Source organism: Pseudophryne corroboree, chromosome 6, assembly GCF_028390025.1.
Source record: "Pseudophryne corroboree isolate aPseCor3 chromosome 6, aPseCor3.hap2, whole genome shotgun sequence".
In the NCBI taxonomy this organism is placed as follows: domain Eukaryota; kingdom Metazoa; phylum Chordata; class Amphibia; order Anura; family Myobatrachidae; genus Pseudophryne; species Pseudophryne corroboree.
The window spans coordinates 564317959-564343317 of NC_086449.1; the positions used below are offsets into that span (position 1 = coordinate 564317959).

The window sequence follows — 25359 nt, forward strand, 5'->3', positions numbered from 1 at the left end:
GCACTCACTGCATTCAGTGTATGGGTGTAGCAATGCAGTACAGTATCTCGCCTGGAGCTCACTCAGATGCATTACATGATATTGGGGGAGATGTACTATAGCGTCACTACTTATTGTGGGAAATCAGGAGAATATTTAATATCTAAAATCCCCTTGATCCAAAAGTGCAGAAATTGCTGCCAGACTTCACTGCTGATGGTTAAGTGCTATCAATGTTTGAGTTCAATGTTTAACACATCGGAACCATCAGTTTCTCTTTTTGATTCCCACCCAAAAGAATCTAGTAGCAAATTGAATCCATAAGTGACAATGTCCTTTTAACAGGTTTAAAGAATGTTTGTCAACCAATGAAAACAGTCTGCATGTGCACACGAGCACATACATACATAATAGACAGATATATATATATATATATATCTCTATGTTACCTGTAGGGTCAGGCAAGTTACACAATCCACCTTCTCCATTAGGTGTCTGTTCATTAAGAGCAGGGAAGTTAGCAGCGTCATAGCCAGGATCATACTTCTCTTCTTTTACTGCTTGTCTCTTTGCATCCTCTGTACAACATGAGAAAATATACCAAATCATCAGCACCAAAAGTAATCATTCAGTAAGTACAGAACTAGCTACAACCTTCTACACAGAACAGGTCAGTAACCAGTCAATAACTACATTCACAGCTACACTTATTAGATTTATTTCAAATCACAGACTGGAGGTCAATGTGAACAATGTTCTACTGCTTATTCACAGATTACCAGCAAAAAAAGAAAATAGGAAAAAAAGAAAAAGGCATCTGGAAAAACAATTCAGTCAACTTCAACACTTCCAGATATGTGCAACACTTATACAGGTATTAGTGCAAAATGATAAAGACATTTCTTCTACCAAGCAATCACAGGAGTAATACAGTCATTAAACTTAGCATCACACTAAACCTACTTTAGAATAGTCAGGAAATGGTTAATAGACAATAATAAGAATTTACTCACCGGTAATTCTATTTCTTGTAGTCCGTAGTGGATGCTGGGGACTCCGTAAGGACCATGGGGAATAGACGGCTCCGCAGGAGACTGGGCACATCTAAAGAAAGCTTTAGGACTATCTGGTGTGCACTGGCTCCTCCCCCTATGACTCTCCTCCAAGCCTCAGTTAGGAACTGTGCCCGGAAGAGCTGACACAATAAGAAAGGATTTTTGAATCCCGGGTAAGACTCATACCAGCCACACCAATCACACCATATAACACGTGATAGGAACCCCGGTTAACAGTATGATAACAAATGGAGCCTCTGAAGAGATGGCTCACAACAAAACCCGATTTTTGTAACAATAACTATGTACAGGTATTGCAGACAATCCGCACTTGGGATGGGCGCCCAGCATCCACTACGGACTACGAGAAATAGAATTACCGGTGAGTAAATTCTTATTTTCTCTGACGTCCTAGTGGATGCTGGGAACTCCGTAAGGACCATGGGGATTATACCAAAGCTCCCAAACGGGCGGGAGAGTGCGGATGACTCTGCAGCACCGAATGAGAGAATTCTAGGTCCTCCTCAGCCAGGGTATCAAATTTGTAGAATTTTGCAAACGTGTTTGCCCCCGACCAAGTAGCTGCTCGGCAAAGTTGTAAAGCAGAGACCCCTCGGGCAGCCGCCCAAGATGAGCCGACCTTCCGTGTGGAATGGGCTTTTACAGATTTAGGCTGTGGTAAGCCTACCGCAGATTGCGCCAGCTGAATAGTGCTACAAATCCAGCGCGCAATAGACTGCTTAGAAGCAGGAGCACCCAGCTTGGTGGGTGCATACAGGATAAACAGCGAGTCAGTCTTTCTGACTCCAGCCGTCCTGGAAATATAAATTTTTAGGGCCCTGACTACGTCCAGCAACTTGGAATCCTCAAAGTCCCTAGTAGCCGCAGGCACCACAATAGGTTGGTTCAAGTGAAAAGCTGAGACCACCTTTGGGAGAAACGGAGGACGAGTCCTCAATTCTGCCCTATCCATATGGAAAATCAGATAAGGGCTTTTACAAGACAAAGCCGCCAATTCTGAAACCCGCCTGGCCGACGCCAAGGCCAACAGCATGACCACTTTCCACGTGAGATATTTTAAATCCACAGTCTTAAGTGGTTCGAACCAATGTGATTTCAGGAATGCCAAAACCACATTGAGATCCCAAGGTGCCACTGGGGGCACAAAAGGAGGCTGAATATGCAGTACTCCTTTGACAAAAGTCTGAACTTCGGGCAGTGAAGCCAGTTCTTTTTGGAAGAAAATCGACAGAGCCGAAATCTGGACCTTTATGGACCCCAATTTGAGGCCCAACGTCACCCCTGCTTTGATCAGGGTAGGGATGACTTCCTCCGGAATACCCTTTTCCTTCAGGATCCGGTGTTCAACCGCCATGCCGTCAAACGCAGCCGCGGTAAGTCTTGGAACAGACAGGGTCCCTGCTGCAGCAGGTCTCGTCTGAGCGGCAGAGGCCAAGGGTCCTCTGTAAGCATCTCTTGAAGTTCCGGGTACCAAGCTCTTCTTGGCCAATCCGGAACCACGAGTATGGTTTTCACTCCTCGCCTTCTTATTATTCTCAGTACCTTGGGTATGAGAGGTAGAGGAGGAAACACATAAACCGACTGGTACACCCATGGTGTCACTAGAGCGTCCACCGCTATCGCCTGAGGGTCTCTTGACCGGGCGCAATATCTTTTCAACTTCTTGTTGAGGCGGGACGCCATCATGTCTACCTGTGGTTTTTCCCACCGGTTGACCAGCATTTGGAAGACTTCTGGATGAAGTCCCCATTCTCCCGGGTGGAGGTCGTGCCTGCTGAGGAAGTCTGCTTCCCAATTGTCCACTCCCGGAATGAACACTGCCGTCAGTGCTAACACATGATTCTCTGCCCATCTGAGAATCCTTGTGGCTTCTGCCATCGCCATCCTGCTTCTCGTGCCGCCCAGTCTGTTTACACGGGCGACCGCCGTGATGTTGTCTGACTGGATCAGTACCGGCTGGTTTTGAAGCAGGGATCTTGCCTGGCTTAGGGCATTGTAAATGGCCCTTAGCTCCAGGATATTTATGTGAAGAGAAATCTCCTGATTTGACCACAGTCCTTGGAAATTTCTTCCCTTTGTGATTGCCCCCCAGCCCCGAAGGCTGGCATCCGTGGTCACCAGGACCCAGTCCTGTATTCCGAATCTGCGGCCCTCTAGTAGATGAGCCCTCTGCAGCCACCACAGCAGCGACACCCTGGTTCTGGCCGACAGGGTTATCCGCTGTTGCATCTGGAGATGGGACCCGGACCATTTGTCCAACAGGTCCCACTGTAACATCCTTGCGTGGAACCTTCCGAATGGAATTGCTTCGTACGAAGCTACCATTTTTCCCAGGACTCGTGTGCATTGATGTACCAACACTTTTCCTGGTTTTAGGATGTCTCTGACCAGAGATGACAATTCCTCGGCTTTTTCCAGTGGAAGAAACACTCTTTTCTGGTCTGTGTCCAGAATCATTCCCAGGAACAGAAGACGTGTCGTCGGGACCAGCTGTGACTTTGGAATGTTTAGAATCCAGCCGTGCTGTTGTAGCACTTCCTGAGAAAGTGCCACCCCCACTATCAACTGTTCTTTGGACCTTGCCTTTATCAGGAGATCGTCCAAGTACGGGATAATTAAAACTCCCTTCTTGCGAAGGAGTATCATCATTTCGGCCATTACCTTGGTAAAGACCCTCGGTGCCGTGGATAACCCAAACGGCAGCGTCTGGAACTGATAGTGACAGTCCTGTACCACAAATCTGAGGTACTCCTGGTGCGGAGGGTAAATGGGGACATGCAGGTACGCATCCTTGATGTCCAGGGATACCATGTAATCCCCCTCCTCCAGGCTCGCAATAACCGCCCTGAGCGATTCCATCTTGAACTTGAACCTTTTGATATAAGTGTTCAAGGCTTTTAAATTTAAGATGGGTCTCACCGAACCGTCCGGTTTCGGTACCACAAACATTGTGGAGTAGTAACCCTTTCCTTGCTGAAGGAGGGGTACCTTGACGATCACTTTCTGTGAATACAGTTTTTGAATAGCCACCCAGACTGCCTCCCTGGCAGAGGGAGTTGCCGGCAAGGCAGATTTTAGGAAACGGCAGGGGGGGGAGACGTCTCGAATTCCAGCCTGTACCCCTGAGATACTACTTGAAGGACCCAGGGATCCACTTGTGAGAGAGCCCACTGTGTGCTGAAAAACCTGAGACGTGCCCCCACCGTTCCCGATTCCGCCTAAGCAGCCCCAGCGTCATGCTGTGGACTTACCGGACGAGGGGAGGACTTCTGCTCCTGGGAACTAGCTGTGTGCTGCAGCTTTTTCCCCCTTCCTCTGCCCCTCGGCAGAAAGGATGAGCCTCTAGCCCGCTTATTTTTCTGGGGCCGAAAGGACTGTACCTGATAATACGGTGCTTTCTTTTGCTGTGGGGTAGCCTGTGGCAAAAAAGTCGATTTCCCAGCAGTAGCTGTGGAAACGAGGTCTGAAAGACCTTCCCCAAAAAGTTCCACCCCTTTATAGGGTAAAACTTCCATGTGCCGCTTGGAGTCGGCATCACCTGACCATTGCCTAGTCCATAACCCCCGTCTGGCCGCAATGGACATAGCGCTTATTTTTGATGCCAGCCGGCAAATATCCCTCTGTGCATCACGCATGTATAAGACCGCGTCTTTTATATGGTCAATCGTTAGCAAAATATTGTCCCTATCCATGGTATCAATGTTTTCCGACAGGGAGTCTGACCACGCAGCAGTAGCACTGCACATCCAAGCTGATGCAATAGCGGGTCTCAATATAATGCCAGTGTGTGTGTATATAGCTTTTAGGGTACTTTCCAGCTTTCTAGCAGCAGGTTCTTTTAGGGCGGCCATATCCGGAGACGGTAGTGCCACCTTCTTTGATAAGCGTGTCAGCGCTTTATCTACCCTAGGGGGTGTTTCCCAGCGTGACCTATCCTCTGGCGGGAAAGGGTACGCAGCCATTAACCGTTTAGAAATGATCAATTTCTTATCTGGGGAAGTCCACGCTTCCTCACACACCTCGTTCAATTCGTCAGATGCAGGAAAAACTACTGGTAGTTTTTTCTCACCAAACATAATACCCTTTTTTGTGGTACCTGGGGTATCATCATAAATGTGTAATACATTTTTCTTAGCCTCAATCATATAACGGGTGGATCTATTGGAGGGTACACTCGTCTCATCATCGTCGACACTGGAGTCGGTATCCGTGTCGACATCTGTATCTGTCATCTGAGGTAGCGGGCGTTTTATAGCCCCTGATGACATTTGAGACGCTTGGACAGGCACAAGCTGAGTAGCCGGCTGTCCTATGTCGTCAAACCCTTTATGTAAGGAGCTGACACTGTCACGTAATTCCTTCCATAAGTCCATCCACACTGGTGTCGACCCCGCAGGGGGTGACATCACATTCACAGGCATTTGCTCCGCCTCCACATCATTATCCTCATCATACATGTCGACACAGCAGTACCGACACACAGCAGACACACAGGGAATGCTCTTACAGAGGACCGGACCCCACAAAGCCCTTTGGGGAGACAGAGGGAGAGTATGCCAGCACACACCAGGGCGCTATATAACACAGGGATATCACTATACAGAGTGTTTTCCCCTATAGCTGCCTATAATATATATATATATATATATATATATATATATATATATATATATATATATATATATATATATATATATATATATATATATATATATATATATATACACATGCTGCGCCTAAATTGTGCCCCCCCTCTCTTTTTTACCCTTTCTGTAGTGCAGGACTGCAGGGGAGAGCCAGGGAGCTTCCTTCCAGCGAAGCTGTGAGGGAATAATGGCGCCAGTGTGCTGAGGGAGTTGGCTCCGCCCCTTTTTCGGCGGGCTTTCTCCCGCTATTTTATCGTTTCTGGCAGGGGTTAATATACACCTATATAGCCTCTGGGGCTATATATGGTGTTAGTTTTGCCAGCCTAGGTGTTATTATTGCTGCTCAGGGCGCGCGCCCCCCCCCCCCCCCCCCAGCGCCCTGCACCCATCAGTGACCGCAGTGTGTGTTGTGCATGAGGAGCAATGGCGCACAGCTGCAGTGCTGTGCGCTACCTTGGAGAAGACAGAAGTCTTCAGCCGCCGATTTTCCGGACCACCTTCTTGTTTCTGGCTCTGTAAGGGGGACGGCGGCGCGGCTCCGGGAACGGACGACGAGGTCGGGTCCTGTGTTCGATCCCTCTGGAGCTAATGGTGTCCAGTAGCCTAAGAAGCCCAAGCTACCACCACTTAGGTAGGTTCGCTTCTTCTCCCCTTAGTCCCTCGTTGCAGTGAGCCGGTTGCCAGCAGGTCTCACTGAAAATAAAAAACCTAAACTACACTTTCTTCTAGGAGCTCAGGAGAGCCCCTAGTGTGCATCCAGCTCAGCCGGGCACAGAAATCTAACTGAGGCTTGGAGGAGGGTCATAGGGGGAGGAGCCAGTGCACACCAGATAGTCCTAAATCTTTCTTTAGATGTGCCCAGTCTCCTGCGGAGCCGTCTATTCCCCATGGTCCTTACGGAGTCCCCAGCATCCACTAGGACGTCAGAGAAATAACACTTCTTAACCACCTTTTTGTGTTGTAATGATTGACATCCTGCATATTTTAAAAGCTTATTGTTAGAAACAAAATGCAAGCTGCACTGACAGTATTAATCAGAGGAAACTTACCTTGCGCCAGCTGTAAGTCGAAGGAGTACTGTACCTCCTGGACTTCCCTGGCACTTTCTAAACCCTTCAGTTGGTCTCTTAAGTCTTTTAACTTGATGTAGTGATGTACCTTGTCCTGCGCTCTGGGAAACTGTGCGCACCTGGCACTGGAAGAAGGCATGACGTAACACAGCTGTTTCCAAACAAAAAGACAGTGTGAATAAAACAGAGCATACAAATCACCACACTTCATATTCTAAAATCCTAGAGAACATAGGTAAGCTTGATTGGACAAAATACAGATACCTTTAAATTAATTTCCCCCTACTATTATTGCTCTGTCCGTGCTAAACAAAAAACATTGATACGCCTATCTATGGTACTTCTAGAATTATCCACAGAAGGTGGGGCTACTTTGTGCTGCAGATGGTAAGTGACAGAGTGCAACACCACTGCTCCCCACACACCATAGCAAAAATGCCCCTACCACATAGAGCTGTTAAAATTTAAGTATGCCAACGCTCTTAAATGAAGAAAATGTTGGACAACAGGTACTTCAGTGGATGTGCTAACCATTTATTTAAATATATTGGTTAAAAATGATGTCACCAGGTGGCAATGCAAAGCACTTTAAGAGCACTACAATTGCTTAAGCAACACTTTACAGAACAACAGGTAATCAGCTGCTACTTTCCAACATCTTGGCCGCTCGATAACCAAACCTCACCCCATGTGACATTTGGTTGGGAGTTTTTTTTTTTTAAATTAGATGTATTGGGTAGGATCAGGTATATTTGTTAAATTCAGGCGCATTGGGTTTTTCATATCTGATAGGAGTACCTACCAGAATTGAAAACCCCAATACATCACATGTTCTGTTCTGTAACAGAGAATGCCGTTCTTTGAATGGAATCTGTTGGTGACCACAATGAAAGACACAGTTAACAAATGCAACACTCAAACCATAGCCAGATTGCCACCTGGTGCCAGAATGTGTGACATACTTTCATTTTAACAGTCCTGTCTTCTATATTGTGGAACTGTTGAATACTGCAGCTTTAAAAACTGTAAGCAAATCAAACTCTCTCTGTGGAGTACTAGGAAATAAAATGCCCACATTATATGACAATTCCACCGATATACACTTTAGTTTACAATAACTGTATACGTTCTTAATGCCATATACTGACTGTTTCTGTTTCTGGAATTCTGTGTGGCTGGATTCCAAATTCAAACTTTTTAATCTTGACGCCAAAGATTTCTTTACTAAAAATTTCATATATACCTGCAAGGAAGAAAGAATATTGTTTCAGCTTTTACAATTCTAAACAGAAACACAAATATTTAGCAGTGTAGGTGCTAATCTCACATTTTCCATTAAAGACAGCTATACGGGGCTTATATTTTTGTAGCTTTTGTAAAAGAATTCTTCCTCCTTCTCGAAACTCCTTGCTAGAGGGGACAGAAAAAAAAGGAAACAATACAATATACTGAAAGGGAATCCAATAGCACATGAATACTGATTACCACTAAATGATTCTGCTAACCTAGAGAGGTCCTTGCTCCCAGGTGTGGTCCTCTCCACCATGTTGGTGAAGCCAATGCCATAGGTCTCTGGAAGAGCATGGTCATCTAAGTGGTTGAGCTGCTTGTCACTTAGTCCTGACAGGAATAGACACTTCCCTGGATAGAGAGACAACAATACTACTTTATCTTTGCTAAAGTAATCAAAACTTATGCATCAAAGATATGGTTCCTATCAAAAAATGGTTCTCCTACCAACTCTACAAATAGATTATGGGATGAATGTGTTAATTTAGATTACACATATGTATATGGTTATGTGTACCATGCAGCTAAGTTTCCACACAATTCATGATTGTATATGATTTATTCAACAGATTTACCATGAATAAATTCTCCATATTTTATTTAACAGGTACAGTGTCACAATTACAGTGTCAATCCTATGATGAGACAAATAGTTTGTATAAGTTGTAAAACACACTTAACTGCACAAAGTGGATTGGAATTGATGGGTAAAATAAAAGCTTGAGAACATTATAATTACTCATCATACCAAAAGTAGATTATCTGGAGAATTGCATTTAAACAACTATACAGCAAGGTTCTAATATGCTCAGCTGCTCTTCTGCAGGTACAAGGAATAGTATTGTTAATGTCAAGAAGGTCTGCATCACTTAAGTGTATTTTGGTGAGTGGTTAAAGTGGGCCAGAATGAGGCGGAACACATTATGCCTCTGCCAGCCCACAGCACTGTGTACGTGATGTGCTGTCGCTGCCTGATTGTAGGAGCCTGCAGTTTGTCACCGATTGTGCTCCGAGCCACCTGCCTCCCACATCAACAGATGTGGCGAGTAGGCAGTGGTAGTTTGTGTATTCCCCTAGTCCCCCCCTCTGGGCAAAGGTGGTGTTGGTAATGACACGACGCAGTGCTGAGATCGTCGTGCATCCGTCTGTTTCTGAGCTGCCGCGGGAAGAGGTGCCGCCAGCACCAAGATAAGTGAGATATCATAGTGCAAGAGAGGTAAGAAAGAGCTACGTGGGGATGGGGTGTCAGGAGATCATGCAAGTTAGACTGTGTGAGGGGTGAGAGATGCGTGACGTGGAAGATGTGCATGTAATACAAGTCTAGCCAGATTGCAGAGTATCTTGGTGGGTTGTATGATCTAGTTACACTGCAGTGTTTGCTTGGAGATAGCGGGATGCACAAGTGTAGATAAGAGAAAATATGTCAAAGGTATGTGTGGGCTGTATAGAAGGTAAGTGGGTAGGATAGCTTGTGGAGCTAATGTGGGTGGTTTCAGAATATGATAAGCTGCCTGAAGAGGTGAATTCTTAGGGAACACTTGACGGTTTGAACACTAGAGGAAAGTCTTGTGCATGAGAGGGTATTGCACAGAGTGGGTGCTGCACAAAAAAAGTCCTGTAACCGTGGCTGGGAGCAGGTAATTGTGCAGGAGAGATGCAGAGAAGAGATGTATGTCGGTAAAGTTTGGTTAATAGAATTATGTGGAAATCGTTAAAATACAGGCAGCCAATGGGAGGTACTGACAGAGCGGAGCAGAAGCAGATGATCATTTTGCAAGGTTGGCAAAAAGGGGAGGAGCTATGGGCATGGCACCCATAATGAGAGTTTCACCACCTCTCTAGGACCACTTTAAGCATGGATTTTAATTAATTTGACTTGTAGCACTTGTATTTTAACATTAAAGGCTAGTAATGTATTGTTGCTAGACAAGAGCTACTGTAAATTAATATTTGAGTTAAACGTTAAAAAAAGTAATTGCAACAAACATTTAACCTTAAAGCAGTGCTCATTATTTAGCTCTTTAAGAATACTTGGCGTCTTTTTACTCTGCAGAAGAGCAAGCCAAAGAAATGCAGACAGTCAAAAGCAGTTGATACCAGACTTGAACAGCTGACAGTACAATACACACACAAGGAAAAAATACATATTTAATTGTTAGGGAGAGAAGCTTTGAATAAATCAAATAACAAAATTCCTTTCATTTGAAAATGGCCTCAAAATGGAACCATGGCATCAAGAGGCATTTTGTTTAAATTGGTTTCTAGCAAATTTATGAAGTTATAGGTTCTCCCTCTGTTCTTACAGGGTATGAGCAATCTTAGGGAGCTATGGGCCTGATGCAGGGAAGCGGCTGTGTAATACTGTACAGCTAATATGCTGTAGTGAATAGACGCCTCTTGCCTGCTTCCGTGATCTGCTGTTGTCTCTCTTGATGTACCATCGGATCACTCTGCAGGACAATCGGTAATCTAAGTAACCTTCAGGTTATTCAGATTTCCATCTCAGATCCGCAGCCAAGGTCAGTAAATCTGCATCGCCAGAAAGAACAGACCCAGTTGCCACCCCTTCCCTGTCCCAAAACGCCCTCAGCCAAACCATCGGGTGAGCGTACAAGTCTGAATCAGACCCTATGTCTTTCTCCATTATACATGTACACACTTTTGGATCTCCAAACCCTAATCAAATCACCATCATAACCTCCCTCAATTATGTTATATCTATACACTGTCAGTGAGTCACATTACCCAGCTTTGTCAGTAGAGTGAGGATTGTTACTCTACAAGAGGAGAAGGTGATTAAAGAAAAAATGAAGGCACGGATGCAGACTGGTTAACATTGCTGCCTCTCAACACTAAAGTGTTGGGTCTGGTTACCGCCAGAGCCCCAACTGTGTGGCGTTTGTATATTCCCCCCGTGCTTGCGTGGGTTTCCTCCCATGTCAAACACAATGAAAAAGCATAAATAAAGATTGGAGTCCTTTTAAAAAGGCCTAAAATACAAACTATTATTAGGAGACAACAAACAGATACCTCACATGCAAGCTAAATAAAGGCCATTTCAGTTGGATGTCCTGCCTTAATTGTTCCAAATTCCCATTTCATTGGTACGTGGTAACCAGCGCCACGAATTCTGCAAACCTCTCAAAATGCAATGAGATTTATTTTCCTATTCCGCAATACATTGGGGAAGTCAATTGCAAGACAGAATGGTTCATATGATTAAAAAAAATACATAGTGATGGTAAATGTGTGATATTTGTGAATATCGGCTACAGACTATTCATACACTTTACACATGCACACATTAACTTACAGAAGTGGTTTCCAGGGCCGGGGTAGTGATGGCCTTTGTAAGCTGCCATAAGACCTGGGTTGATTCCAATCTGAAATTCGAATGTACAGAGGACACACAATCAGTCTGTACCATATTTTAATGACTAGAAAAAGCAATAAAGTGTATGCAAGTGGGATGATGACCAGATGCTCCCAATTTATTGCACTACTTTAAAAACAACATGACTGATAAGTTAGAGAATTGGCCCTTATAGACAGTTTATATTTACACAATCGATATGTACAGGTTATTGGCTACCTGTAACAAGAAGGTAGAATAGCTTATATTTTATAAATAGCCAAGTAGCATAGATTAAATTAGTCTAAACAGTTTCTATTGAGATCAATTATAATCAGTGAATGACATTATAAGGTGTAGATCAGTGATATTATATTTAGGTCAGTATCAGCCCATAAAAAGAAGAAATACATTTTGAGCTGAAAATACCAAAGGAGTAATTAAAACAACTTTCATACAGAGCATTTGACCCAGGAAATTGCTGAGCAAACCCGGATCCCGTGTCAGTGTGAAGGGGTCAACCTGGGAAGTGTCCTGGGCCCGCGACCCTCGTCAAGACACAGGTTATTACTGGGTACGAGCCAGATAAGCTGTTGTATGTAAGGGGAGACCCAGGTTACTCAACCATGGTTATGCTGAAAAGGTTCTCATTGGTGGTCACTTTTCATGAGACATCTTTATGAACCTGTAACGTTCACTTTTAATGACTCACAGTTTTGCAGGGAAGACACGGGTGCAGTGTGAAAGAAAACAACCCAGGGATAACCCGGGTCCAACGTGCAGTGTGAAAGAAAACAACCCAGGGATGACCCGGGTCCAACGTGCAGTGTGAAAGAAAACAATCCAGGGATGACCCGGGTCCAACGTGCAGTGTGAAAGAATATAACCCAGAGATGACCCGGGTCCAACGTGCAGTGTGAAAGAAAACAACCCAGGGATAACCCGGGTCCAACGTGCAGTGTGAAAGAAAACAACTTAGGGATAACCCGGGTCCAACGTGCAGTGTGAAAGAATACAACCCAGGGATAACCCGGGTCCAACGTGCAGTGTGAAAGAAAACAACTTAGGGATAACCCGGGTCCAACGTGCAGTGTGAAAGAATACAACCCAGGGATGACCCGGGTCCAACGTGCAGTGTGAAAGAAAACAATCCAGGGATAACCCGACTCCAACGTGCAGTGTGAAAGAAAACAACCCAGGGATAACCCGGGTCCAACGTGCAGTGTGAAAGGCGTTTGAGCAGCTGTAACAAGGGTTTAAACAGTGTTCATTAAAGCCATTCAGACCCGGGATTTAAGAATGATGAAAGGGGTATAACTGACATTTGTATAATCAATGTAGAAATTTCAGATGTCGATTAGCATATTGGCAAATTATCCTAGGAATTGCAGATAGATGATTAATACTAAATTATATATACACGATTGTAATAGAGATTTTTTTATAAAACATGGAATGAATCAGGGATCTATAATTTGTCACTACTAGTCATGAATATATAGCAATTGATTCCAATTTCATAAGCAATCACTGAGCATATTAGGATTATCAAACATCTGCAACGTAAAATGAGAACTGGTATAGTGAACACCTAGTAACAACCCAATTTCAGCTCTTCATTCTCAAATGGAAAGGTGACGGAGTTACATAGGACTATAAGGGGTATATTCAATTCCTGTCGGATCCCCTCCGATGGAATTCGCCAATCCATCTGTTTTTCGACAGTGTCGGAGTTTCCGACAAGTCGAAAAACCGTCACTTACACTGAATAGGGCGAATCGAAATTCGCCCTAAATTTTTTTGAAAAGTGCTGTTTTTTTTTCGACCTGTCAGAAATTGATACAGGAATTGAATATACCCCCCAAGATCCCTTTATACTAAGCCTTTGAGACAGATAAAGTGCACAGAGATAAAAGTACCAGCCAACCAGCTCCTGTAATTTTACAAACACAGCCTGTAACATGGCAGTTAGGAGCCGATTGGCTGGTACTTTATCTCCGTCCACTTTCTCTCTCCAAGGTTTAGTACATAGAGGACACAATTCCTAAAAAACAACTACTAGTTCAGGAATGTGTAAAGCTAGTGTCTGCCATATGTAAGCTGCAGCATGCAACAAGGCATCAGGTGATGCTTACTTACAATCACTATGTCCAAGTTAAAGGTTAGAATATCTGGTAGAGTTTTAGTCATGAGCTCAGCCTCGGATACACCATTAAAACGGTTCACTTTTCTTTTAACTTTGAAGGCATCTGTGATCTTCTCTTGTTTTCCTGATTTGGGGGTCTTTGTGCTCTTCGCAGCTGGTTTCTTTGGTTTTGGCTCAGCTGGAGTTTTACCCTTCTTTTTTTTCCCCTTTGTAGGCTCTTCTGTCCAAGATACAACATTAAGATATAAATATATACACATTCCAGCAGTCATACAAATGAATGACAACCACGGTTATTAGCATACTGGTCCCTTGCGTTATTCAACATTTTAATTAAACTTTATGATTGTGTCACTTAACATTATTATTTTAATAAATTCATTATCTGTGTCTATTAATTATTAAAAGAGAAGATGTCTTCTTGTGATTGCTGGAGTGTACCCTACTAACGTATTTAGAGTTACACTGTATGAGAATCGCATGTGTGGTGAATGACCGAGTCAATGTCACTGAAAGCTCTGATTAAAACAGACTTGTTCGGTGGTTCAGTGAAGCAGCACCATTCTAATGGGAAGCGAGTTATGTGACCGGCAGTCTCCCACTATAACAACGCCAGGATCCCGAACAGCGAATAGCCCGACGGTCGGCATGCCGACCACCAGAGACTATTACCACTCGTGGGTATCCACGACACCCATAGAGTGGGAACAGAACCTGTGGCGAGAACAGCGAGCCCGCAAGGGGTTTTCGTTGCCCTTGCCCCCCCCTGCCGGCCATCTAAAAGCCGGGATCCTGCCGTCAGTATGGTGACTTGCGGTCACCCAAACCCAACCCATTCTAAGGAATTTGTACACATGCAGAGCCGGAGAGGGTTAGCAGAGATTCCCTAGAAGAGGGAAGAGAAGCAGGAATATAAACCTCTAATCCCCGGTAGCTCCCAACTATAAAGGCGGACCTGTTCAGGTGGCAAGGACAAATTATTTCTTTGCTGTGTAGGATAATAATGATCAAAATATTCCCCTTGCAGAGACTGCTCTAGAGGAGTCAAACATAATCTGTTAGTGTGCCAGAAGATGATCTTTTCATCTTCATACTGCTTGTGCAAACACTGTACAACAAAATTCTCTTAGGACTAGACTCCTGAATATCTGTAGAGAAACAACGAATGTAGAACGGGATTTCCCAGATATTAATCTACTAGTATTTTGGAGCCTTAGTTGCTGAGTTATCATGTATTGTACAGAGATATTTTCTTACATTGTGTCTTTCCCTTCTCCTGTTCCTCCTACTGCCTTCATTTTCGTTTCCCTTTCCTTCGGTCTCATCCTGATTTTTTGTTCCTTGTTCCCACCTATGGATGCGTATAATTTGCCAGCTTTCGGAATCCTGGCGGTCAGGATACAGACGCCGGAATCCCAGCGTAGCTGGGATATTCCAACTCGTGGGTGTTCACGACACCCATAGAGTGGGAAGACACCGAGCCCGCAAGGGGACGCTTAGCTCTCACCCCACTGCCGGCATTCTAGCGGGCGGGATGCCACTGTCAGGATATGGACAGCCTGCTGGTAAAGTATACTGAATCCTCCCACCTGGCTCCCCCTTTTCTGCCATCTCCCCATTTTGTTCCCCACTCTGCCTTCACAGTTCAGGGCTGTCTGCCCTGCACAGCATCACTCTAGGTAACTTGAAACATTAATAATCTTTCCTGAAGGTATGTACCCTTTTCCCTAGTTGAAATACATTGTTATCTTTTGTCACTGTTCAATATCCCCCCACTCCTTGAATTCATTTGAATGACTTTTTTAGTACAGGCCCCTTATATAATGAATGATTTCACCCTTGTACAACTTAATGCATTCTGCCCAACCCCCCCCCACTGGAATCTGAGTTACAGTGGGAATGTAGCCCCTCATGGCACACAGTATAAAAGAGGGTCCAGGGTTCTTCAATAACCACACAAAATACCTTAAAGGTATATCATAGGTGGCACTTGGAAAATACCTTTAAGGTGGCACTTGGAGCTTACCAAGTTACACAAATTATTTTGTTCCAACAACCCAGAATGGGGGGGAAATAGAATTCTCCCTCCACATGTGGCAGATATGCTGTAAGATCACACCCTCCTGAGATGAAGTTGTGGTCCTAAGTAAAGTGACCAACATTACAATACTAAAAACCTTTGCTCCTTCCTCTTGTGGTTCCCCAAAGAAAACTTTGGCAAACTACCCAGATCTTCAACTCATCTAGATGCCGATTAGCCTCCCACTGGAAGATGCATTCACGTTTTTTAATTTTTCAATTTAAAGGCTTAAAACCTGTTGAAAGTTGAATAGATATTCTGACCTCTCACCCTCAGGGTGTTTGCCTATTCAAAATGTAAGTTGCTGGCCAAGGAAATAAAGAACACTATTAAGATCAATGTCTAAAAAGCAGGGGAAGGCTAGCAAATGATACTGAAATACTTCCAGCTTGGACTTTTCACGGCTAGAAACATCAAGTAATGTCACATAGTGGCAGTACGGATGGTGTAATGGTTAGCATTACGGCCTCACAGCACTGAGGTCATGGGTTCGATTCCCACCATGGCCCTAACTGTGCGGAGTTTGTATATTCTCCCCGTACTTGCGTGGGTTTCTCTCGGGTACTCCGGTTTCCTCCCACAATCCAAAAATATACTGGTAGGTCAATTGACTCCCAACAAAAATAAGAATTTACTTACCGATAATTCTATTTCTCGGAGTCCGTAGTGGATGCTGGGGTTCCTGAAAGGACCATGGGGAATAGCGGCTCCGCAGGAGACAGGGCACAAAAAGTAAAGCTTTCCGATCAGGTGGTGTGCACTGGCTCCTCCCCCTATGACCCTCCTCCAGACTCCAGTTAGGTACTGTGCCCGGACGAGCGTACACAATAAGGGAGGAATTTTGAATCCCGGGTAAGACTCATACCAGCCACACCAATCACACTGTACAACCTGTGATCTGAACCCAGTTAACAGTATGATAACAGCGGAGCCTCTGAAAACATGGCTCACAACAACAATAACCCGATTTAGTTAGCAATAACTATGTACAAGTATTGCAGATAATCCGCACTTGGGATGGGCGCCCAGCATCCACTACGGACTCCGAGAAATAGAATTATCGGTAAGTAAATTCTTATTTTCTCTATCGTCCTTGTGGATGCTGGGGTTCCTGAAAGGACCATGGGGATTATACCAAAGCTCCCAAACGGGCGGGAGAGTGCGGATGACTCTGCAGCACCGAATGAGAGAACTCCAGGTCCTCTTTTGCCAGGGTATCAAATTTGTAGAATTTTACAAACGTGTTCTCCCCCGACCACGTAGCTGCTCGGCAAAGTTGTAATGCCGAGACCCCTCGGGCAGCCGCCCAAGATGAGCCCACCTTCCTTGTGGAATGGGCCTTAACAGATTTAGACTGTGGCAGGCCTGCCACAGAATGTGCAAGTTGAATTGTGCTACCAATCCCACGAGCAATCGACTGCTTAGAAGCAGAAGCACCCAGCATTGTTGGGTGCATACAGGATAAACAGCAAGTCAGATTTCCTGACTCCAGCCAACCTGGAAACTATATTTTCAGGGCCCTGATAACATCCAGCAACTTGGAGTCCTCCAAGTCCCTAGTAGCCGCAGGTACCACAATAAGCTGGTTCAGGTGAAACGCTGACACCACCTTAAGGAGAAACTGGGGACGAGTCCGCAGCTTTGCTCTGTCCGAATGGACAATCAGATATGGCTTTGTGAGATAAAGCCGCCAATTCTGACACTCGCCTGGCCGAGGCCAGGACCAACAGCATGGTCATTTTCCATGTGAGATATATCAAATCGACAGATTTGAGTTGTTTAAACCAATGTGATTTTTTAGGAATCCCAAAACTACGTTGAGATCGCCCAGTGCCACTGGAGACATCAAAGGGGCTGTATATGCAGTACTCCCTTAACAACTTCTGGACTTCAGGAACTGAAGCCAATTTCTTTCTGGAAGAAAATCAACAGGCCGAAATTTGAACCTTAATGGACCCAATTTGAGACCCATAGACACTCCTGTTTGCAGGAAATGTAGAAATTAACCTAGTTGAAATTCTTCCGTGGAGCCTTCCTGGACTCACACCCTGGCACATATTTTCACCTAAGTGGTGATAATGTTGTGCGGTCACCTCCTTCCTGGCTCTGACCAGGGTAGGGATGACCTCTTCCGGAATGCCTCTTTCCCTTAGGATCCGGCGTTCACCCGCCTTGGCGTCAACGCAGCTGCGGTAAGTCCCGGAACAGACACGGTTCTTGCCGAATCAAGACCCTTCTTAGTATCTCTTGAAGTTCCGGGAACCAAGTCCTTCTTGGCCAAACCGGAGCCACGAGTATAGTTCTTATCCTCTCCTTCCTATCATTTTCAATACATTGGGTATGAAAAGCAGAGGATGGAACACATACACCGACTGGTACACCGACGGTGTTACCAGAGCGTCCCAGCTATTGCCTGAGTGTCTCTTGACCTGGCGCTTCAGGTGGGACGCCATCATAACCACCTTTGGTCTTTCCCAACGGTTTACAATCATGTGGAAACTTCCAGATTAAGTTTCCACTTTTCCGGGTGGAATTCTTTATGCTGAGGAAATCTTCCCAGTTGCCCACTCCCGGAATGAACACTGCTGACAGTGTTATCACATGATTTTCCGCCCAGCGAAGAATCCTTGCTGTCATTGCCCTCCTGCTTCTTGTGTCGCCCCGTCTGATAACGTGGGCGACCGCCATGATGATGTCCTACTGGATCAGCACCGGTTGACTTTGAAGCAGGAGTCTTCCTAGGCTCAGAGCATTGTAAATTGCCCTTAGCTCCAGTATATTCATGTGGAGAGAAGTCTCCAGACTTGACCACACTTCCTTGGAAATTTTTTCCCTGTGTGACTACTCCCCAGCCTCTCAGGCTGGTATCCGTGGTCCCCAGAACACAGTCCTGAATGCTGAGTGTGCTGCCCTCTAAAAGATGAGCACTCTGCAGCCCCCACAGAAGAGACACCCTTGTCCTTGGAGACAGGATTATCCGCTGATGCATCTGAAAATGCGATCCGGACCATTCGTCCAGCAAATCCCCTGAGATCTGCCGAATGGAATCGCTTCGTAAGAAGCCACCATTTTTCCCAGGACTCCTGTGCATTGATGCACTGATACTTGGCCTGGTTTTAGGAGGTTTCTGACTAGGTCGAATAACTCCTTGGCTTTTTCCTCCCGGAGGAACACCTTTTTCTGGACTATGCCCAGAATCATTCCTAGGAACAGCAGACGTATCGTCGGAAAACAGCTGCGATTCTTGGAATATTTAGAATCCAGTCGTGCTGTCGTAGAACTACTTTAGATAGTGCTCTTCCGACCTCCAACTGTTCTCTGGAACTTGCCCTTTTCAGGATATCGTCCAAGTAAGGGATAATTTAGATGCCTTTTTTCTTTGAAGAAACATCTTTTCGGCCATTACCTTGGTAAAAGGCCCGGGGTGCCGTGGATAATTCAAACGGCATCGTCTGAAACTGATATTGACAGTTCTGTACCACGAACCAGAGGTACCCTTGTTGAGAAGGGCCAATTTGGACATGGAGGTAATCCTTGATGTCCAGGGACACCATATAGTCCCCTTTTTTCCGGTTCGCTATCACTGCTCTGAGTGACTCCATCTCGATTTGAACCTTTTATGTAAGTGTTCAAAGATTTCAGTTTAGACTATGTCTCACCAAGCCGTCTGGCTTCAGTACCACAATATAGTGTGGAAAAATAATACCCTTTTCCTTGTTGTAGGAGGGGTACTTTGATTATCACCTGCTGGATATACAGCTTGTGAATTGTTTCCAATGCTGCCTCCCTGTCGGAGGGAGCCGTTGGTAAAGCAGACTTCAGAAACCTGCGAGGAGAAGATGTCTCGACTCTCCAATCTGTACCCCTGGGATAATACTTGTACTATCTAGGGGTCAACCTGCGAGTGATCCCACTGCGCGCTGAGACTCTTGAGACTACCCCCCCACCTTGAGTCCGCTTGCATGGCCCCAGCGTCATGCTGAGGACTTGGCAGACGCGGTGGAGGGCTTCTTTTCCTGGGAAGGGGCTGCCTGCTGCAGTCTACTTCCCTTACCTCTATGTCTGGGCAGATATGACTGGCCTTTTGCCTGCATGCCCTCATGGGAAAGGAAGGATTGAGGCTGAAAAGACGGTGTCTTTTTCAGCTGAGATGTAACTTGGGGTAAAAAGGTTGGATTTCCCAGCTGTTGCCGTGGTCCCCAGGTCCGATGGACCGACCCCAACTAACTCCTTCCCTTTATACGGCAATACTTCCATGTGCCGTATGGGATCTGTATCACCTGACCACTGTCGTGTCCATGACATCTTCTGGGTGATATGGACAACGTACTTATCTTGATGCCAGAGAGCAAATATCCCTCTGTGCATCTCACGTACATATATATATATAGAATGCATCCTATTAAATGCTCTATATGAATAAAATATTTTCAGTCAGGGAATCCGACCAAGCCAACCCAGCACTGCATCTCCAGGCTGATGGCGATCGCTGGTCGCAGTATAACCACCGTATGTGTGTATATACTTTTTAGGATATCTTTCCAGCTTCCTATCAGCTGGCTCCTTGAGGGCGGCCGTATCTGGAGACGGTAACGCCACTTGATAAGCGTGTGAGCGCCTTATCACCCTAAGGGGTGTTTCCCAACGCGCCCTAATTTCTGGCGGGAAAGGGTATAACGCCAATATTTGCTATCGGGGTAACCCCACGCATCATCACACACTTCATTTTATTTTATCTGATTCAGGAAAAACTACAGGTAGTTTTTTCACTCCCACATAATACCCTTTTTTGTGGTACTTGTAGTATCAGAAATATGCAACACCTCCTTCATTGCCCTTAACGTGTGGCCCTAATGAGAAATACGTTTGTTTATTCACCGTCGACACTGGATTCAGTGTCCGTGTCTGTGTCGACCGACTGAGGTAAATGGGCGTTTTTAACGCCCCTGACGGTGTTTCTGAGACGCCTGGACCGGTACTAATAGTTTGTCGGCCGTCTCACGTCGTCAACCGACCTTGCAGCGTGTTGACATTCTCACGTAATTCCCTAAATAAGCCATCCATTCCGGTGTCGACTCCCTAGAGAGTGACATCACCATTACAGGCAATTTCTCCGCCTCCTCACCAACATCGTCCTCATACATGTCGACACACACGTACCGACACACAGCACACACACCGGGAATGCTCTGACAGAGGACAGGACCCACACTAGCCCTTTGGGGAGACAGAGGGAGAGTTTGCCAGCACACACCAAAACGCTATAATTATATAGGGACAACCTTATATAAGTGTTTTCCCTTATAGCATCTTTATATATATCTCAATATCGCCAAAATCAGTGCCCCCCCTCTCTGTTTTAACCCTGTTTCTGTAGTGCAGTGCAGGGGAGAGCCTGGGAGCCTTCTCTCCAGGCTTTCTGTGAGAGAAAATGGCGCTGTGTGCTGAGGAGATAGGCCCCGCCCCTTTTTCGGCGGGCTCGTCTCCCGCTATTTAGTGAATCTTGGCAGGGGTTAAATATCTCCATATAGCCTCTGGGGGCTATATGTGAGGTATTTTTCGCCAAAAAAGGTTTTCATTTGCCTCCCAGGGCGCCCCCCTCCCAGCGCCCTGCACCCTCAGTGACTGCCGTGTGAAGTGTGCTGAGAGGAAAATGGCGCACAGCTGCAGTGCTGTGCGCTACCTTTAGAAGACTGCAGGAGTCTTCAGCCGCCGATTCTGGACCTCTTCTTACTTCAGCATCTGCAAGGGGGCCGGCGGCGCGGCTCCGGTGACCATCCAGGCTGTACCTGTGATCGTCCCTCTGGAGCTGATGTCCAGTAGCCAAGAAGCCAATCCATCCTGCACGCAGGTGAGTTCACTCCTTCTCCCCTAAGTCCCTCGTTGCAGTGATCCTGTTGCCAGCAGGACTCACTGTAAAATAAAAAACCTAAGCTAAACTTTCTCTAAGCAGCTCTTTAGGAGAGCCACCTAGATTGCACCCTTCTCGGCCGGGCACAAAAATCTAACTGGAGTCTGGAGGAGGGTCATAGGGGGAGGAGCCAGTGCACACCACCTGATCGGAAAGCTTTACTTTTTGTGCCCTGTCTCCTGCGGAGCCGCTATTCCCCATGGTCCTTTCAGGAACCCCAGCATCCACAAGGACGATAGAGAAATTAACCCTAGCATGAATGTGTCTGTGTGTACATGTGATAGGGAATATAGATTGTAAGCTCCACTGGGGCAGGGACTGATGTGAATGGGCAAATATTCTCTGTACAGCGCTGCGGAATATGTGTGCGCTATATAAATAACTGGTAATAAATAAATAGTGGAACTGTTGAAGACCAAGCACGATCTGATACACCCAGGTAAACCTATGATAAACTGATCAGTAATAGATGCATCATTCACCTATCTTTTTTGCACCATATGGCGCGACACTTAGGGGTCTATTTATTAACATTAATTTTACTAAAATAATGTGAAAAAGGGTGAATGTATTAGAGGGCATTTGGAGCAGTTTTCATGAGAAAGCTGAGCGGGGACCCGGCACCGATGGACACACAAGCTGATCACAGTGTAAAAACAAACAAAAAAAAACAAAACATACTCGCTTGTCCAGGGAGCCGGTGTCCGCTGCTCCGGTGAGCGCTGCTGGGCGCCGGGTCCCCCATATGCTGCACTGTGACCCCGGTGCAGTAAAGTGATGCTGCAAAACGGCAGCACACTTTACAGCACTGGGGGTCACAGTGCAGGAGAAAGACCCGGCACCCTCCTGAAGCAGCGCGGACGGGCTCCCTGGACAGGTGAGTATATTGTCCTTCTGGGGAAGAGGGGGTAGTCGCGACGGTGGGAAGGGGGTTGACTGGACGGCGGCGGTAGCGGCGATGTCGGCGCATGTGCAGAAGGACATCAGGGTATTTTTTACGAAAAATACCCCGATGATGCTGCGAAGAGGCATCGCAGGGACAGAGCTTGACCGCAAAGCTCTGTTCTTGCATGCGATAATTGATACATCCCTGCGATGTAATCAATTATCGCAGTGCGAGTTGGGGCAATTTTATCACCCGTCATCAGCATCCTGGATGCGGATGGTGATAAATAGGCCCATTAGACACTCTGACCCTGGTAGCAATTATCAAACTTGAGTACATTTTAAATGGCATATGCATGCATAGATTCTTCATTTTTGTATATAACTTTGCTAATAATGTACTACGTACTTAGGGTTACTATTTTTTCACAAATAATTAGTATAAAGTAACTTAAGAGGCGTATTTTTTAAAAGTTGCATGGTGCATCCAAGTTGTGGCGTTTGTGGCACGCCAAATGTGGTTATTTATCACAGCTTGAGGAGAGGTATGTGGCTACATCTGTATGAAAACCAGAACCCATATCTCACTCCAGAGGATGCAGAAAGGTTTAGGTTATGGCTGAGTTGGGGTTGACAGTACAGAATCGCTTGCACAAAAATCATGCATGGAAGTATTGTAACGAGGAAACCTCACAGAAGTCAACACCTGAAATGTTTACTACAAAGAGCTTGTTGATTCTGTAAAGTGCCACGGGGGATCTATTGTGTTTTGTGTGGCAGAAAGTGGCACAGAAATACCATCCAGGTCAAAGCAACTAAATATCAAAACCTTCTAGAAGCTAAAGTCGGAGAGTCAGCTTTGCAATTAAAAGAGAAAAACAATTCCAAACACAAGAAAAGAAAAATTCTTAGCTGGCATCAAGAAATGTACTGAAACTGAATTTTTTTTCAAATGAGATTATGAGCATTTACTGATAAGGAGCTCAAACTATTACACATACCAAATTCAGCGTTTGGTTACATTATACAGCAAAATAGTTGTCGCCCCAATGTATACATTTAACAGTTTTGTTTTTACGCATTCAGACTTTACCTTGCACAGGCTCCTGAGCAACATATGGGACCTCAGTTGATGTTTGCATATTGATAGGTTCATGGGATGGCACACCAGTCAAAGTGTGGAGAATCTGAGGCTCGTTGGCCGGCATGCCGGAAAAAGCCTGCAGCTCATGAGTGGGGACTCCGGTAAGGGTGTGCAGAGTCCTCTGCTCATTTCCCAGTTCCATGCTTGAAGGAGAATTCATCATTTGGTGGAATGGATAAGCATAAAATGCCTGGGCTTGTTGGAAATTGTAATAGCTGAAATAAAAAAAAAAAAAAAAAACTTCTTTTTAGGAATTATAGCTTCTTGGAAGAACAAATCAAAATAGGAGTGCAAATTTAAGACATGGCAAGAAGATATATTAACTAAACATTTTTTTCTTGCCTCCTTGTGATAAGAGCCAATTTCTTAAGCATGTTTAACACTAACTCGTGGACAAGTCTAATAATGAATATCCCTCTTCCACTAGCTATTAAAACACGGGTAAATGCGCGGGGGCGCGCATTTACCCGTGTTTTTCACTAGTGGAAAAGGGTCCCCCTGCAAATTCCCGGATCAAGTGATCCGGGAATCCTACCCGGGTAGCTTGCCGGGTTGAACATGTGCTCAACCCGGCAAGCTGTGTAGTGTGAACGGAAGCCGTGTCGAGGCGACAGCTCCCTTTCACAGTGTATGGGAGGGCGGCACTGGGAGGATCATGTGATCTCCCAGCGCCGCCCCTGCCGTGTCACCAACCAAGCAATATGCCAGGTTGGTGAGCACTGTCTGAAAGGGGGCTGTAGCACGGGTCGCAGCTGTGTCAGGCGACACGGCTGCGACCCATGCTACAGTGTAAAAGGGGTATTAGTTACCTACAGCAGTGATTCTCAAACTTGTCCTTGTTGCATGTTTTCTAGACTCTTAAGGGGGTACACACGGACCAATGTTCAGCTAATTTCTAAGCAATCTGACTAGATTGCTTAGAAATTAGCTGAACATCGCTCCGTGTGTAGCGTTCCTGCGCGTCGTTATCGCTGGTGCTAGATTGCAGGTCGCTCATTTTACCGCTTGGTGAAATGAGCCCCACCCAGCACACATCGGTTTGTGCTAGACCACTCAGCACACATCTCTGGGGAAATCTCCCCATCAGTACAGCCCACCACTCACAGATAAAGTTGTACGTAATGTAGACCATACGTCTGAGCAGAGATTCCCAATTCTGCTGATGCCAATCAGCAGACATCGATGATCAATGATCCGTTGGGGTAGCAACATAATACAGCATGTTCAAAATCCCTGACTCGCTAATTCCGACCAAAAAATTCTGTATTGGTGAGGCAGGTAAATGTAACATGCTATATTTTGAGCAATTCAAACATGTTGGATTCCAACCCAGGCAGAACTGAGAATTGCCCTGGTAGCAGCCTGATGTATGGGCACCATAACACATATGGAACTTTTAGAGCAGCAGGAACAAATTAATGTTCCTGACAAGAGAAGCAATATATGCACTGTAGGGTGTAGCAAGCAGAAGCCAATGGTAGTAATTACAAAGAGGATCTGTTACATTATAATAGATCACTGAGAAATATAAACATGAGATATTTTACACAGTGATCTGTACTTGTGTATAGCAGTGTGGCTGTGCATGCTGATGACTGGTCCCAGATCTCATAATGAGCAGCAGGAGGGGGAGGCTGTGATCCCAGCTGCAGCACGCTGCATTATAGGCCACAGCCCCCGGGATAATGCGGCCGGGCCACACGGCGTCTCCTGGTGAGCGCAGCAGCAGGAGACGTGCCCGCGCCTTCCCTCCATTACACACAATGGACGGGACCCACTC

General features: G+C 45.6%; 1 protein-coding gene across 1 annotated transcript in view; it reads right to left on the reverse strand.

Moving 5' to 3' along the window:
- Window positions 1-25359, reverse strand: part of TDG (thymine DNA glycosylase) — a 28228-nt gene that overhangs the window by 2610 nt on the left and 259 nt on the right. Inside the window, exons 2-9 of the mRNA XM_063927780.1 lie at window positions 23529-23794; window positions 13553-13779; window positions 11375-11444; window positions 8277-8412; window positions 8099-8181; window positions 7920-8014; window positions 6751-6922; window positions 429-557 (exon numbers count right to left, since the gene is read on the reverse strand). Of these exons, the coding sequence (XP_063783850.1) occupies window positions 429-557; window positions 6751-6922; window positions 7920-8014; window positions 8099-8181; window positions 8277-8412; window positions 11375-11444; window positions 13553-13779; window positions 23529-23794 (1178 nt within the window). The remainder of the gene's footprint in view (window positions 1-428; window positions 558-6750; window positions 6923-7919; window positions 8015-8098; window positions 8182-8276; window positions 8413-11374; window positions 11445-13552; window positions 13780-23528; window positions 23795-25359) is intronic.